The sequence below is a fragment of the Ailuropoda melanoleuca genome, chromosome 17, assembly GCF_002007445.2.
Source record: "Ailuropoda melanoleuca isolate Jingjing chromosome 17, ASM200744v2, whole genome shotgun sequence".
Taxonomy (NCBI): domain Eukaryota; kingdom Metazoa; phylum Chordata; class Mammalia; order Carnivora; family Ursidae; genus Ailuropoda; species Ailuropoda melanoleuca.
This window is the reverse complement of record NC_048234.1, coordinates 18223824-18238166: the sequence shown is the minus strand read 5'-3', so window position 1 is coordinate 18238166 and position 14343 is coordinate 18223824. Positions and strand designations below refer to the sequence as shown.

Here is a 14343-nt window from a genome sequence, read left to right as displayed (position 1 = left end):
CGTGAAATGGTAATTAACTAGTTACTTTCAGTTAATGAATTTTTCCCATGGGGGCTGAAATATCTGCATCGACTGTTTATATTGAAAAAAAATAGCCAAATAATCATTTTAATTTCCATTTCAGTTTACTTTATATATATGAGATCTCCAAAGCATCGATTGACTCACCAGAAGCAGTAAATTATAAGAGACTCACTGTGGGTTAGGGGCTGTGCTATGCCCTTCCCATGGGTTAGTTCACTCTTGATTAGGAAAATAAACGAATATAAGTAGCCTTAAACCGGAAATAGTACTTTGCATTCATTCTCTTACATGCTGTTTCCAACCTTGCCTTTAAGTGGCCCAGCAATGACACAGTCCTCCTTTCCAACAGGTTGTACGTGAAACGTTCTTATATGCTCACTGGAACTCCTATATTTTCATAGATGGAAAGAGTGCCCCTTGAGGGCAACTAATTCCATGTCTCAGGGAAGAGAAATGTGGGAGGTTATGGGGCATGATATTGCTGACAGAAAACAATGCTCTTTTTCTTCTTTTTTTTGAATGTCTGGAGTAGCCCTGGAAGCACAATGGAGTCAGGTGACACCAATCCGAGAGACAAGAGTGAATACGAATCATTGGGATAATTATAGGTATTTGGAACAAGTTGAGACTATGAAGAGGCATAAAGTAAAAACTTGAGCTAAAGGTGACTGTTATTCAAACTTATTTTAGAAGCAATTTTGATTAGAATTAGATCGCCAATAAATGGATTTTCTGCTTAAACAATTTCGTTCATCTCTGTATCCAAGGAGCTCTCGCAGATTTATGTGTAAAAGTAGGAAAAGCAGGATAAATGGAACCGTGATGAGTTTTAGAAAAAGTAAGTTCTGCCCTCAAAATAGGAAGGTTAAGTTGGTTCTGAGAATCACAGAAAATGACGGAGTAGATAGCAGGTCTGTTGGGGACGTAAAGCACTACATGCAGCTTGAAGGCTCTACCTTAAGAAATGTCTTTAACGTTAAGTACCTTATAAAAGGTACTTAATTTTTCCAAATCTAAAGGCAAGTGTAGACCTGAGACGGGGCATATTCACAAGGGACATGATAAACTGAGTCCAGGGTCTCATCCTCCAAACATAAATAAACAGTAAAATGAATATATATCAGTTTTTGGTCACAAAGGATGGCAGATGTCGCACATTATTGGTAATTCCGAAGCGGAAGTGTTCATAGGAAGCGGCCCTTGAGGTTTACTTTCCCAGCAGGAAGCGGCCCTTGAGTTTTACTTTCCCAGCCGTGTGCTTTACGTATCCTGAATCCTGCCACACAGGCCAGCGACACAGACCAGTCTTCCCAAATCACAACCTGTATTTATACAGAAATAGCGTACCGAAGCCACATAGTCGCGGCTGATGTTCCAACTAAATGCTCAGCAGTGACTGTAGCAGGAGCTGTACCCGGGAGAACCTGTAGAGAAAAACAAGGCTGTTGCAACCCGACTTCACTCCTAATAAACAGTGCTTCCTTGGAAAAAGCAACTCCAACTTGCTTGGAGGGCCTGTGCAGCGGGAAACTAAGATTGCATGGCAAGAGAGTTAATGCCCCTGCTAACAGGAACGCTCTATGATCCTGAGAATAATGATTTTTTTTTTGATAAAAACTCAAACTTTCTCTGAACTTAAATTTGCTGAACGAGTACTTATGAATACTTTCATCCCCCCCAAAGTCATAATACTCGTATGCAGGTTTAAGTAGCCCAAAGATCTATCACTAATAATATTTGTATTGGGGCGTAGTCAGTATTTTCAACGTGCCGGGAATCTGCTAATACCCTAGAGCTTGCAAGTGTGCCCGCGGGCTCCAGGGTAGCGGTGGGCACACATACACACCAGATCCATTCCCCACCATGTGGAGTGCAAACCACTCCATGGTTATTACTATCTTTCTAATTCTTCTTTCCGTGTTGCCACTGGTGGTGAGCCAGGCTGGGGCAGAAGGAGACAGCCGGGATCCAGAGAAGGCACCGAGGGACTCCTTAAATGTGTTAGTTCCATGGATTGCAAAACAATAGATTAAGCAACCCAGTAACCATGTTTTCATTTACTATGGGTCCACTGCATCCCCCTTGTTGGAAAACGATTTCAATATTCCAGCTGCATCGTCGGGGCTGACTTATTCTCTCTACAGAACACACTTCAGTAGTATTCGTCTTCTTTCAAGGCAAGAACTGTGAACTTCATATTCTATTCTTAAAAAAATCCATTGAAAACAATGATCTATCAGATGTTCTGTATGAAAGAAAACGAAAAAATTCCAGAAGCAGTGGCTATGCTAGACACACAGGATGCCCCAGTATGTTTTTCTACATTGCTCCATAATACTGGGGAGGGAGTGAAGGGGGGCTTTACCTCATCATGGAGTAAACAGAGGTTCTGAAGTTCTAGGCCCAATAATAAGTGTGAATTATGTGCCATTTCCCTTTTCTATTTGGAAATAAAACTTGGGGAACTATTATCTTTTAACATTTATTTCATAGAAGGGTGTTATCCGCAAACTGGAATTTATGTATTTACAGTGCTCTAGAAACCCAACTCTGGGAGAAAATCTCGTGCGACCAGTATTGAGTATATAGGAAACATTCAACAAATAACGTACTGATGGTTAAATTATTGTTCTCTGGCAAAGATTAAAATATCTACGTTCATAGGTATTTTAACTTGTAGTAATCAGTAAATATTAGGTACTTTATGTTTTACTTAGTGTCTGATCATTTAAATACCATCACGCATAATATTAACAGGATAGAGTTATCTCCATATGTATACAGAGAGAGTAGCACACACACTACCACAGGGTATATACATTTGCACATGTTTTAATATTTTAGGGGAAAAACAATATCATCTCATAATTCAAGTTTCATTCAATTTCTCTTAAAAATATTTTCCTAATTTAATTCAAAAAGGTTATTTTATTAACAAATAAGCAGGTAAAGTTTACAAATCAGTAAAGTGGGTGATATATCACTGCAATTTGGTACAAATATTTCATTTCTTCTTTTAAAAAGGGAGCAGAATACAAGGAATTTCACTAACTATAAATCTGCAAAATGCCAGCTACCAAAGTGATTAACATTTTTGGAACTTAATATGATCATTTGTTAAAGGTGCAATGATTTCAGGGTGTTAACATTCAGCTATACATTAACTAGAACCTATCATTTTTGTGTTGAATCCTTCTCGACTCTTCATAGGCCTTTTGAAAAAAAAAAGTATGTATACCATCCACCAAGGTAAGTTCTTCATATATTACTATACTGAGACCCTGAAAATCCTGCATTTACTTAAAGAGACTTCAATAAAGACATAGTACTGTGGTAGATTAAAGTGACTCCCACAGTCTCAGCCTGCTGGTCCAAGTCCTTATGTAATCCCCTCCTCTTGAGCGTAGACAGGACTTATGACTCGCTTCTAACCAACAGAATTTGGAAAAGGGGATGGGCTGTCGCTCTCATCATCACATTACATTATATAAAGCTCCCTTTTATTAGCAGACTTACTCTAGAGTCTCCTCCCCCTTTTGCTGGCCTTAAACAGAAGCAAGGTCTCATGAATCTTCCAACAATAAGGAACTGAATGTTGCCAATAACCATAAGACCAAGGACTCCCCAGCCAAGTCTCCAGATGAGGACGCAGCCCTGGCTGACACTTCACTGCAACCTTGCAGAGAACACAGTGAACCCATGCCCAGCTCCTGATCCACAGAAACTGTGAGATCATACATGTGTGTTGCACTAAGCCACTAAATTGTGGTAATTTGTTAAACCTCATAGAAAACTAATACGAAACCATAGGAAAGAGGTTTTTTTGAGAAAAGACGTAGTATAGAGGATATCTTTTTCTATTGTTTAAAAAAAAAAAAGTCACAGAAAAATAGGTATACACTCCAAGGTCATAGCAAGGCTAAGTGTATGGAGTTCCAGGTGGTGCTGTTGTGGTCAAAGGAAGCAATCTATTTCCTGGCAGGCACATGGTAAGTGGCATATGAAGAGGGCAGCACATTTTATTTAAAACTGGCTAGTGAGTGCAAAAGGTGGGCTCCATGCAATTATCTTAGGACCACTGCCACAAAGTAGTTACTGGAACAATTCCCATGGTTAATACAAATTCTTTGCTCCCCTAGTATGCAAATATCCTCTAAAATGAAATGAACTGGTTGATTTTGGATGCTCTGATGGAAACTGACTCCAAGATCCTAGATTCTTGACCAGAATGGCAGATTTAGTTTAGATCATACAACCTGCATTTTCCCTCAGCATAAGCATCCTTCCACGGATATTCCAAATAGTAATGTGACTGAGATGGTATTTCAGGGGATGGTTTGCCTAGATCAGTTCAAAATTTAGAAAAAGAAATGGAGAGCTTTAGTTCAAAATGTGACTTTTCCCAAGTAAATGAAAAGACAGTTGCAAGAAATCAAATTGTGTGATAACCTTCAGAACAAGAGAACCACAGGACTGCAAAGGATAGTGACCTAATCACCCCATATTTGAAGGAAGTGAATTTGGGATTCTGTTTTGTTCCAATGAAATGGACGAAGGATGCATCTGCAGTGTTAAGTATAGAGTTTATACCTGGGCTCAACTTCAGTTAGAAAATATACATTTTGGGGAGATCATTAGCTGATCTTTATCATAATTTACAAAGATTAAAATGACCAGTTACAAAGAAAAATAAGCACAGTATTGCAGACTGGAATGCTTTACACACTTTGTTACCTTTGACTTTTTTCTGTTCCGTAAACGAACAGAATACTACAATTTCATAGCTGACATTCAATACTCATTTCATCATTAAAAATGTATGCAAACTCACTTAAAAGAGACAAATAATAAAAACAATCGGCCAAAAAAATAGGTTTTCTAGGTTTCTAATGCATTTTTGGCCAGTGGGCTCTGGTTCACAGAAAGATGGAAATGCAGTCGAAGACTATCTGAGAAGCACTTCCCGGCTTACAAATGTCAGCAGGTGATCAATAAAGGAAGCAAAACACAGATTTCCACGTAACACAAGAGTCCAACTTTGACTTTTATAAACTTCTGTGTCTCATTTTTAAGAGAATAGGGCCACAGCTCAAATCCTTGTTCTCACTTAAAACCCAAAGTCATTATGCAAAATACATTTGAATTTTCGCCAATCGGGCCAGAACAATCAGAAACCGCCACACAGTGATTAATGAGCACACCTAAGTCACTTCTACATAAACAGATCATGAAGCAGCACTGAGCAGAGCCTCCCAGGACCACACGCGAGCAAGCTGATGGCGCTACGCAGCTGCCACCTGTCCCAGGAGGACAAGGGGGGAGCTTCATCCGCTGGGAGCCCCTGGCTTAGCGAGAAAGTCACATCCCCGGAGCTCTGGATAAACCGCCGCTGGCCATCAGAAGAAGTACTCTTTCTGGCTTTCACTGACTGTACTTTGCATGTTGACCTCACTTTTCAGAGCAGTCTCAGCGTTGTCTCCAGTTTGGGGAATATTTGACTCATTTTTTTGGTATAACCATCTCTGCTGATAAATGCGTATAGCTATGGCGGTGACGCAGAGCGAGATAAATATCACGACCGCTATCACACCTAGTGAGAGACGAGAAAGCAAAATACAATCAGAATACAAACTCTGTAATACACACACACACACACACACACACACACACACATATATAATATAGATAGTAGAAAGCTTCATTTACATCATATATACATCGTCAGAAAATTGGAAACTAGGTGGTATTAGAACACTGAGTTTACTTCAAGTCCCTACCTCCTTTAGATACAGCGGTTTTATGCCTTTATGCTAACGATCTATCAGCCTGGCTTTCAGTTAATGCCCTCATGCTTAAATTCAGAACCATGGCATGGCCTCTTAGGGCATGCCCACACTTCATGCTAATGAGTAAGCACGTTTTTATCATTTTAAAAGGATAGAGTGCATAGACCAGTCGTAGAGTAATTAAATGCTTATTATGTTAACAGAAATCTGGTGCTGCCGCTCTGCTGACTTACAGTTCTGTGCTGAGTATACCACTTGTTTCTCTGAGGCTAAAAGAGTCTCAAGTGATCTCTGCTGCTGGGGGGCCATGCCTTCTGTGTGATGCCCTTCAATTGCTTGTGCGTAGGACTGTGACTTCTTTTTAACCAGTGAAATACAACAAAGGTGATAAGCTGTACCTGGTTACGTGGTGATGTTATATAAGACAGTAGCACCTGCCTTATGGGACTGTCCCTCTTCCTGCTGGCTGTAAGGTGGCAAGCAGTCACGGTATGGAATCCATATGGGAATCCCTACATGGCCAGGAACTGCAGGCAGCCTCTAGGTGCAGCCAGCAAAAATCCAGAAGCTCTCGGTCCTACGCTACAAGACACCGAATGCTGCCAACCCCATGCAGGTGAAGTGGTCCTTCCCCAGAGGAATCTCCAGATGAGACCTCAGCCCTGGCTGACTCCTTCATTGCAGCCTTGTGCGACCCCGAGCAGAGGACCCAGCTAAGCTGTGCCTGGACTCCTGACCCACAGAAACTGGGACATAATAACACAAAAGTGGGTTGGGTTAAGCTCTGAGTGGCTGGTAATTTGTCAGGCAGCTACAGGGAAAGTAGATTATTTGACACCTCCTATCGGTAATGTTTTAAGTACTGAAAGCATTAGCTATGCCAGTGGTTCTCAACTTCGGCTGCACAACAGAATCTCTGGACGGGAAGCTTGGACATCAGTATTGTTTTAAAAGTTCCTCAGATTTTTTTAAAGCACTCCCAGGGCTGGGATGGTCAAATGAGGCCTAGAAGCGTTTGCTCCAGCTATCTTATGCATAAAGAACGAATGTCTAATCCAAAACAGGGAGGTACAAAATAAGCATTCACTAGTCAATATACTTTTAAGATGACTGACACAGGCATTGATATTCCAATTAGCAAATGTTAGAACACACATCACTGTTTAGTTACGTGAATCAAAATTTGTGTTGTTAAATGAAGACTCTTCACTACACTCTGGGACAGACTTAAAGAAGCGTAATGCAGCCCAGCAAACTCGAAGCTTGGTTGGGTGTATTTAGTCACAGGGATTCCCGAGCAGGTGCTCAAGAATCTTTTGGAAGATTCTTCAATATGAATAGGTGGAATAGTCATCACGTTCAATATATTTTGCATCTCACTTGAGAACAAACAGTAGAGTTGGTTTAATTACTTTTATGCTCCGTTACAGGACTTTGTTTTGAAGAACTACATCATATCCAATTTTAGTGTCAGGGACAGTAACTCAATAACAGTGATCAGGCCACCTGATTATACAGTTACTGTCACCATTATCCTCCAACATCCAGGATGCTATTATGTATGTAATTGATTACTAGCTTGTTTGTTTTGTGAGGTTTGGTATGGTCCTAGAATAACCCGTCTTCATCCGCTCTCTGAAGAGATTGAGATAATTTGAATAATGCATCAGATGCCTTCCATAACCTTCCTTTCGGCAATTCCGGTGTAAATGTGTTTGTGACAAGCACTTAGGTCTGCCTGCCTCTCCATCTATCTACACATCTGTCTCTTTCTCTACCTGTCCATCTATATGATGGATCCCTTGGCAAGAAACTCTCTGTGGTCTCTGGTTTACTGGGTGTGAATGTTATTTAGGTCAGTTCTCCTTTCCTATATTGTTCCCTTTGCTTGCAAGAGAAGATGAAAAAGCACACTGCAGAACGTAGAGAAATTATTCTATCGGAGTAATCCTTTAACCAGATCAAGTACTTTTCATGTGGGTGCAGTCTGCGATCAATTAGACAAAGGGCTCAGAATTCTACCCAGAATTCTATGCTGGAGGTCAATATACTTGGCGCTGACAAACCACGCAGGAAAGAGCCACTGCATTGATCGAAGGCAGATCCAAGTAAATTGCAGGGGCCAGTCACCTGAGTTGTTACCACCCAAACACCCCGAGTGCTCTGATTCTTTATCCCGTCTATCAGGAACCAAGTAGGGTTTCTCAGGGGAATGATACTGGTGCAAATTATTTACTTCGTACAACCTGCCAATGATATTTAACCGAACGCAATAAAGCTCCAAAGACCACATCTTTGTTCCATCATCTACCTATCATCGTCGCTCTCGCTAAAAATGGCATCAACCATGACATTTTGCATTTTTGGACTTTGATTCCTATTTTGAAAATATTAATCACATTTAAGTAAATTTATTTTATATCAAGTTTTGCTTTATAGTGAAGTCTTCTCATTAAAAATAAATGAGCATGGCTCAGGATTAAGTTTGATTTATACTTTAACACAAAGTATTCCTTTTAGATAAACATTATAAATAACATATATGTTTTTTGTTTGTTCTTGGAGTTGTGAAATCAAGGGCTCATATATCTCGTTCATTACAAAAACAGAAGTAGTTAAGGTAGGAATGGATATGTTAACCTTCTTAAGATAGATTTGGTCAGCACTTGAAAATGTCTGAATCCCTTCCTAATAGTCTGGAGAAAATCGGCGTCTTGATGAACAGAAGCAAAATGAACAGATCCGATCTGATCTGGTGCGCAGCCTGCCTGAAGAGTGGACACCCACTTGCATCCCCCAGATCCAGGACTAATTCCCTTGTTTGGAATAGCAATGGAATGGAGAGCAGTTCACGTCATCCTCACCAAGCAGAGTTTGCAACTGACACATTTCAATAATCTAAGTAAATAAATGTAAACGTTCTCTGAATCATAAGGAGGAAACTTGAATATTCATTTGTTAAGTCAGACCTAAATAAATTCTGTTTCAGAGAATGGGTTGGGAGATATTTAAAATGCAATTACTTTTACCTCTTCAAATATATATAAATAGATAGAAAATATAAATAATATTATATATAAACATGTATATAAATACATATATAGTTTAGCTATAGGACTTTGCTTTAAAGAGCTACATTATATCCAGTTTTAATGCCACAAATATAGAATACACCTGACACTAAAAGCATATATATATTACATAAATATATATTAGCAATTGTATTTATAAATATAAATAAGTATATATAAATCTAAGATAAGACTGACACCAGAAACAGTTTCGTCTATTTATGTTTAGAAAAATCTTTAAGTTTTCTATCTTTATGTTTAAGAAAATGACAACTTGCATAGTTAGGTGCTTCTCTCCACCTAATGTTTTACTTTTAATATTATTTTTAAAAGTTTTGGGCTAGTGGACTGAGAGGTCCATGGCTATTTTGAATCGAAGAAGTAAAGGTGAATGTTATATCTATCTATCTTGGGAAATATGAATGGGTATTTTCAAATGAAAAACCTTATTTTTCTGGAATTTGGCAACTATCCTTTAAAAAGCTTCCCCGTGGAAGCATGGGTTCCTTCCACTAAGCGCCTGCAGACGCTGACTTGGGTACAGTCCCATCAAGAACATCAGCGAATGTATGTGGCCTGCCATTGACCTCGCACATCAGCGCGGATTATCAGACACTTTTTGGTTTATGCCAACAGTGACAACAACGCCAAGGACCAGGTCATTCACAGCCCTGTTACCTCCGATGACAGCAGAGTCACTTCTGTCAGCATTAACTAAGGGTTCTCCCCCATCTGTTGGTCCAGAACCACCTACAGTAGAAAAAGGGAGAATGACAGAGGCGAGAGGGAAGGAGGACTTTGGAGACATTCACAAACATTCGACAGGAGAGCAGAGCATTGCGCCGGTAGAAATGAACATGAAACCAAGACCAGAGCATGGCGAGGCAAGGCGAACCAACAGAGGGCTTTGGAAAGCTCCGGGATGGAGACGGGGTGGAGGACCGCGGGCGGCGAGCGCGACCGCGAGCGGAGGGGCACGCACCTGCGCCACCTGCGAGCGGGCGGATGGCCTCCCGCGCCGGGGCTCCGGATCCCGCCCCCTCCGCGCAGCGGGACGCGGCGGCCACGTGGCCGCGCACGGTGACCGGGGGGGCCGCCGGGGCGCAGCGCAGCCTTGAGCGGAGCGGCGGGGCCGAAGCGCACGGCCGAGAGGCAGCCGGTGAAGCCACGCGCGCCGGCCCGCAGCGTGTCCGGGTCCGCGCCGGGGGGCTCTGCGGGCAGAGAAAACCGGCACACGTTAGGGCGCGGGGGCCACGGGGGGGGGGGCGCAGGCTTAGCCCGCGTCTGCGCAGTAGCGGTGAACCGACCCTCCCTCCGAACCCTCTGTCCTTCCTTCCTTAGGAAAAGACAGCCAGGACCAGTAGCTGCGGCCTCCGTTAGTGACCCGCGGGTGCTAACTCTGCGTGGGGAAGACCGAAGCGTCCCTGAATGCAGTCACGCCATACAAAGGAATTAAATCCTCTGCCATTGCGCTTTTCAAATGACCATTACAGTATTTTGTAACAGGATTTGTGGCCAGTGAGCCACGTGGTTACAGTGAAATGTCTCCTGAGTTTGGGGACAACAGTGCTCTGGCAATCCCTACCGCAGTTCTAATCTCGCCATTTACACTTCAGTTTGGCTCACTGTTCTCAGCCCCATAGGGGCCCCTCCCTAACCGCAGATGCCACCTGGGAACCCCATCTCCCAATGCCTTTCCCCCTTGGCAATGGTGGTCTCTGTCCCCTTTCCATAAGTCTAGTCTTGCTCCCCAACCTGGCCCCTGCCCTCACTCGGATCTGACTGAGATTGGTTAGCTGAAAAAGCGCAGCGATGGACCCAGGAGAGGAGAACATCGACTCCTTCACTTCGATGACAATTAGCTCCTGCATGCACTTGCCCCGTGCGCCCCATATCTGACTAGGGGCAGTTAGAGTGCAGGCTTCAGCTGTTTCATGGGTGCTCAGAGAAGCATCCATGTGCCCCACAGAGGAAGCCACCGCAATGTGGGGACAACTGGCATCTGCTGTCAGACTCCCTAACCTGCTTCAGTGAGTGCACTAGGGGCTCCACATGTTTTCCTACCAACCATAAACGGCAACGGAGAATTTACCCGGCAGCTTCCACAGGCAGGGCGTTGTGTGAAGTCATTTGCAGGGGTGAGAATTTAATGCTTACAGCGTAATACCCGGAGTGCTTTTATTCCTACTGGAAGCTAGTTAACATCAGGTTTTAGAAAACCAAGGTCTCTCCCGTGGGGCGACCTGGATCCAGGCTGGTTGTAGTAACCCCCTTTCCAACAGGGTATTATCTCTTTTATTATGTCAGTATCTTCTGGACATGTTCATACTTGCTCGCACTAAGGGACAGGTACCTGGGGCCATTACACTATTCGTTCTACTCTAATGAATGCATATACCTTCCACAGAATGTATGTACAGACTCTAGAAGTGTTTCTTTGGTTGGCGTAACAGCTGGTCTTTAAGTTCACCCTGAGAATCTCAGCTGTGACCCAGTCTATCTTGATGTTGTAGTTAAACTCTTTGAGAACAATTTGTAACTCCTTTGAGTTTTTGAGGGGTTCTGCTCCTTTGTCTCCATTTCCTGATAATACAAGTTACTAGAAATAGTTTCAATTGGATATGGGGAACCCAATACATAAATGCTAGACGCTGTGAAAAAGAAAGAGCTACTTTTTTCATTAAATATAAAGGAAAGTGAGGACTTAGAGCAGGAGTTAATGGCTTGCCTCTTGCGACGCTGCTGGGAAGCAGCTGGAGCGGGCTTTCGGATGGGAGCATTTGAACTCTGAAGCCGAGGTGCCTAACTACGGCCAGCCAGCCTCGCCTGGTGCGTCAGTTACAGACAGTCATTCTCCGAGGATGCTCTGTCTCTCTCACACAACAGGTGGCAAGCTCCCGGCGGGCAGTGGATTTTATTCTTGCCCGCCCCCCAACCCCCTGCCCTGCACTTAGCTTAGTGTCTGTTACACGGGATGCAGGCAATCTATGTTTTACAATCAGAGAATCGACTCAGTCCCATTACCACCCTTCTGTGAGTAGTTTGGCTGTTGAAACTTTTTAAAATGCGGCACTCTGGACCTGTGGTCGGAGGAATACAGGGCTCCCACCTTGTTATAAAAGACTACTTGCATTGGCTCAAGCTAAAAATGCATTTCCATGGTTGGGTGCCATCTCATGCCGCTGAGTTTTTTGAATGTCATGGTAACTAAAGACTCCTCATCGCCACTAACATTAAGCAATACACCCTGAAGCTTCTCCGTGAAGAGTGACAGGATATGACACCCCAAAACAGGCCACTTGGGTAGAAGGCTTATTTGGGGATCACGGCACTTGCAAAACCACAGGTGCAAAGAAGGGCACTCTGACCTCCCCCTTTTTCTTCCCGAAAGCGGGAGATAAACTCCTGTGGCAAAGCTGCCCACCCTGTACCTGGAGGAAAGAAGCTTTCTAGTCGCCAGAGAAGGGGGGTGGAGCCGGAGAAATCCGGACATACAAACCTCGTTAAAGTAACTCTTCTCCCCTTCGTCTCCCGTACATTTAATTACTCCTCTACGATTACTACCCTGTGTTTCAGCTAGCATATAAACACTATCTGGGGGCGCCTGGGTGGCTCAGTCAGTTAAGCAACTGCATTTGGCTCAGGTCATGATTCTGGAGTCCCAGGATCGATGAGTCCCTCATTGCATTGGGCTCCCTGCTCAGTGGGCAGTCTGCTACTCCCTCTGACCCTCCCCCTTCTCGTGCTCTCTCTCTCTCTCTCACTCTCTCAAGTAAATGAAATCTTAAAAAAAAAAACACTATCTGCTTTTTGGGTCTTCATTTTCCTGTGGAGGCTCCAAGTACATTAAAGAAATCTATATGCTTTTCTTGTTAATCTCTTAGGTCAGTTTAATGGCCACAGACCCTAAGAGGGGAGATGGAAAGTTTCGCCTCCATACAAACGCATGGGGTGGATTTCTTCAATCTTATTACCCATTTCACCTTTTTTCCTATTAAACTTCATCTCGTTGTTTCAGTCTGTCATTTTTGAAAGCCAAATCTTTTGTATCCTTGCTCCTTCTGGTTTGGAAAAGAGTCATATTTTTAAGAAAAATGGTCTAACTTTGAGATTTGGAATAAATGCCCTGGGAGCGACATGGGCTTACAAAATTCTGTTCAGTAGTTTTAAAGTGGCAAAGGTAAGTGCCGTGTAAAAGACCTCTAAAAGCAACTAAAATTAGGGACATGTTTACATTGTTATAATTGTAATGAACAACTCTGAAACATAGAGCTATCTTGGCCAAGTTGATTATATGGGACATCAAGGAGCTTTATGTATGATGAATTTCAGGTAGATTCTTATAGTAAAGTAAAGCGAGCTTGAGACAACTCAATTAAATGATCATTTTAAATTAAAGAGTTCTTTTGGGGCGCCTGGGTGGCTCAGTTGGTTAAGGGTCTACCTTCAGCTCAAGTCATGAGCCCAGGGTCTGAGATTGAGCCCCATGTTGGGCTCCCTGCTCACTGGGGAGTTTGCTTCTCTCTCTCCCTCTGCGTCTACTCCCCTCCCCCCAGCTTGTGCTCTCTCTCTCTCTCTCTAATAAATACATAAAATCTTTTAAAAAATAAAAGAGTTCTTTAAAGATCACTTAACTTTTTTTTTTGCATTCCACCAATATATATTCCTTAAAGAAAGGCATCCTTGCTTGAATATACTTGAGAGAGGGTCAAGAAGAACTAAAACGGGAAAACACAATAATAGTAACATGGGACTTCTACAACGCTAAAATACTAAAAACTNCTTTTTTTTTTGCATTCCACCAATATATATTCCTTAAAGAAAGGCATCCTTGCTTGAATATACTTGAGAGAGGGTCAAGAAGAACTAAAACGGGAAAACACAATAATAGTAACATGGGACTTCTACAACACTAAAAACTAAAAACTAAAACAAAACACTACAGGCCAATTAAAAGTCTCAGCCACTGAGCCAAAAGAGGGACTGGACAGCATTGCCTTTCTGGTCAAAGTCTGACATGAGAGCTACCAGGCTAGGGTCACAGAACAAATCCTGGGCAGACATTTATCTTAATTATTAATTGGACTACTTTCGTAGAATTTAGTTTTTAATGATAAATTTAAAATGTTTAGGCAGTGCTATTACTCAAGAAAGCAACATCAGAACATTATGTTGCAGTCAAGAATTTGTACTTGACATTTATATGTATATGTGGGTTGTGGGTATGGACATGTGGGGGTGGGCTTGTGCCCACGTAGCCTATTATTAACCCCGTAACTATAGCAATGACTTTGTATGCTTGTCGGGTGTCAATATACATCAAAAGGTTTACTGCTGGGGCACCTGGGTGGCTCAGTCCTTAAGCATCTGCCTTCGGCTCAGGTCATGATCCCAGGGTCCTGGAATCGATCCCCTCATTGGGCTCCCTGCTCCACTGGGAGCCTGCTTCTTCCTCTCCCACT

The 14343-nt window shown here is 42.6% G+C and overlaps 1 protein-coding gene across 1 annotated transcript in view; it reads right to left on the bottom strand.

Annotated features, from left to right (window-relative positions):
* Nucleotides 1–4896: 4896 nt before the first annotated feature.
* LOC100473014 (contactin-associated protein-like 3) overlaps nucleotides 4897–14343 on the bottom strand; it is a 205717-nt gene continuing 196270 nt past the window's right edge. The window contains 4 exon segments of the mRNA XM_034647088.1: nucleotides 4897–5614; nucleotides 9560–9631; nucleotides 9864–9970; nucleotides 9972–10092. Coding sequence (XP_034502979.1) covers nucleotides 5421–5614; nucleotides 9560–9631; nucleotides 9864–9970; nucleotides 9972–10092 — 494 coding nt within the window. The 3' untranslated portion in view covers nucleotides 4897–5420.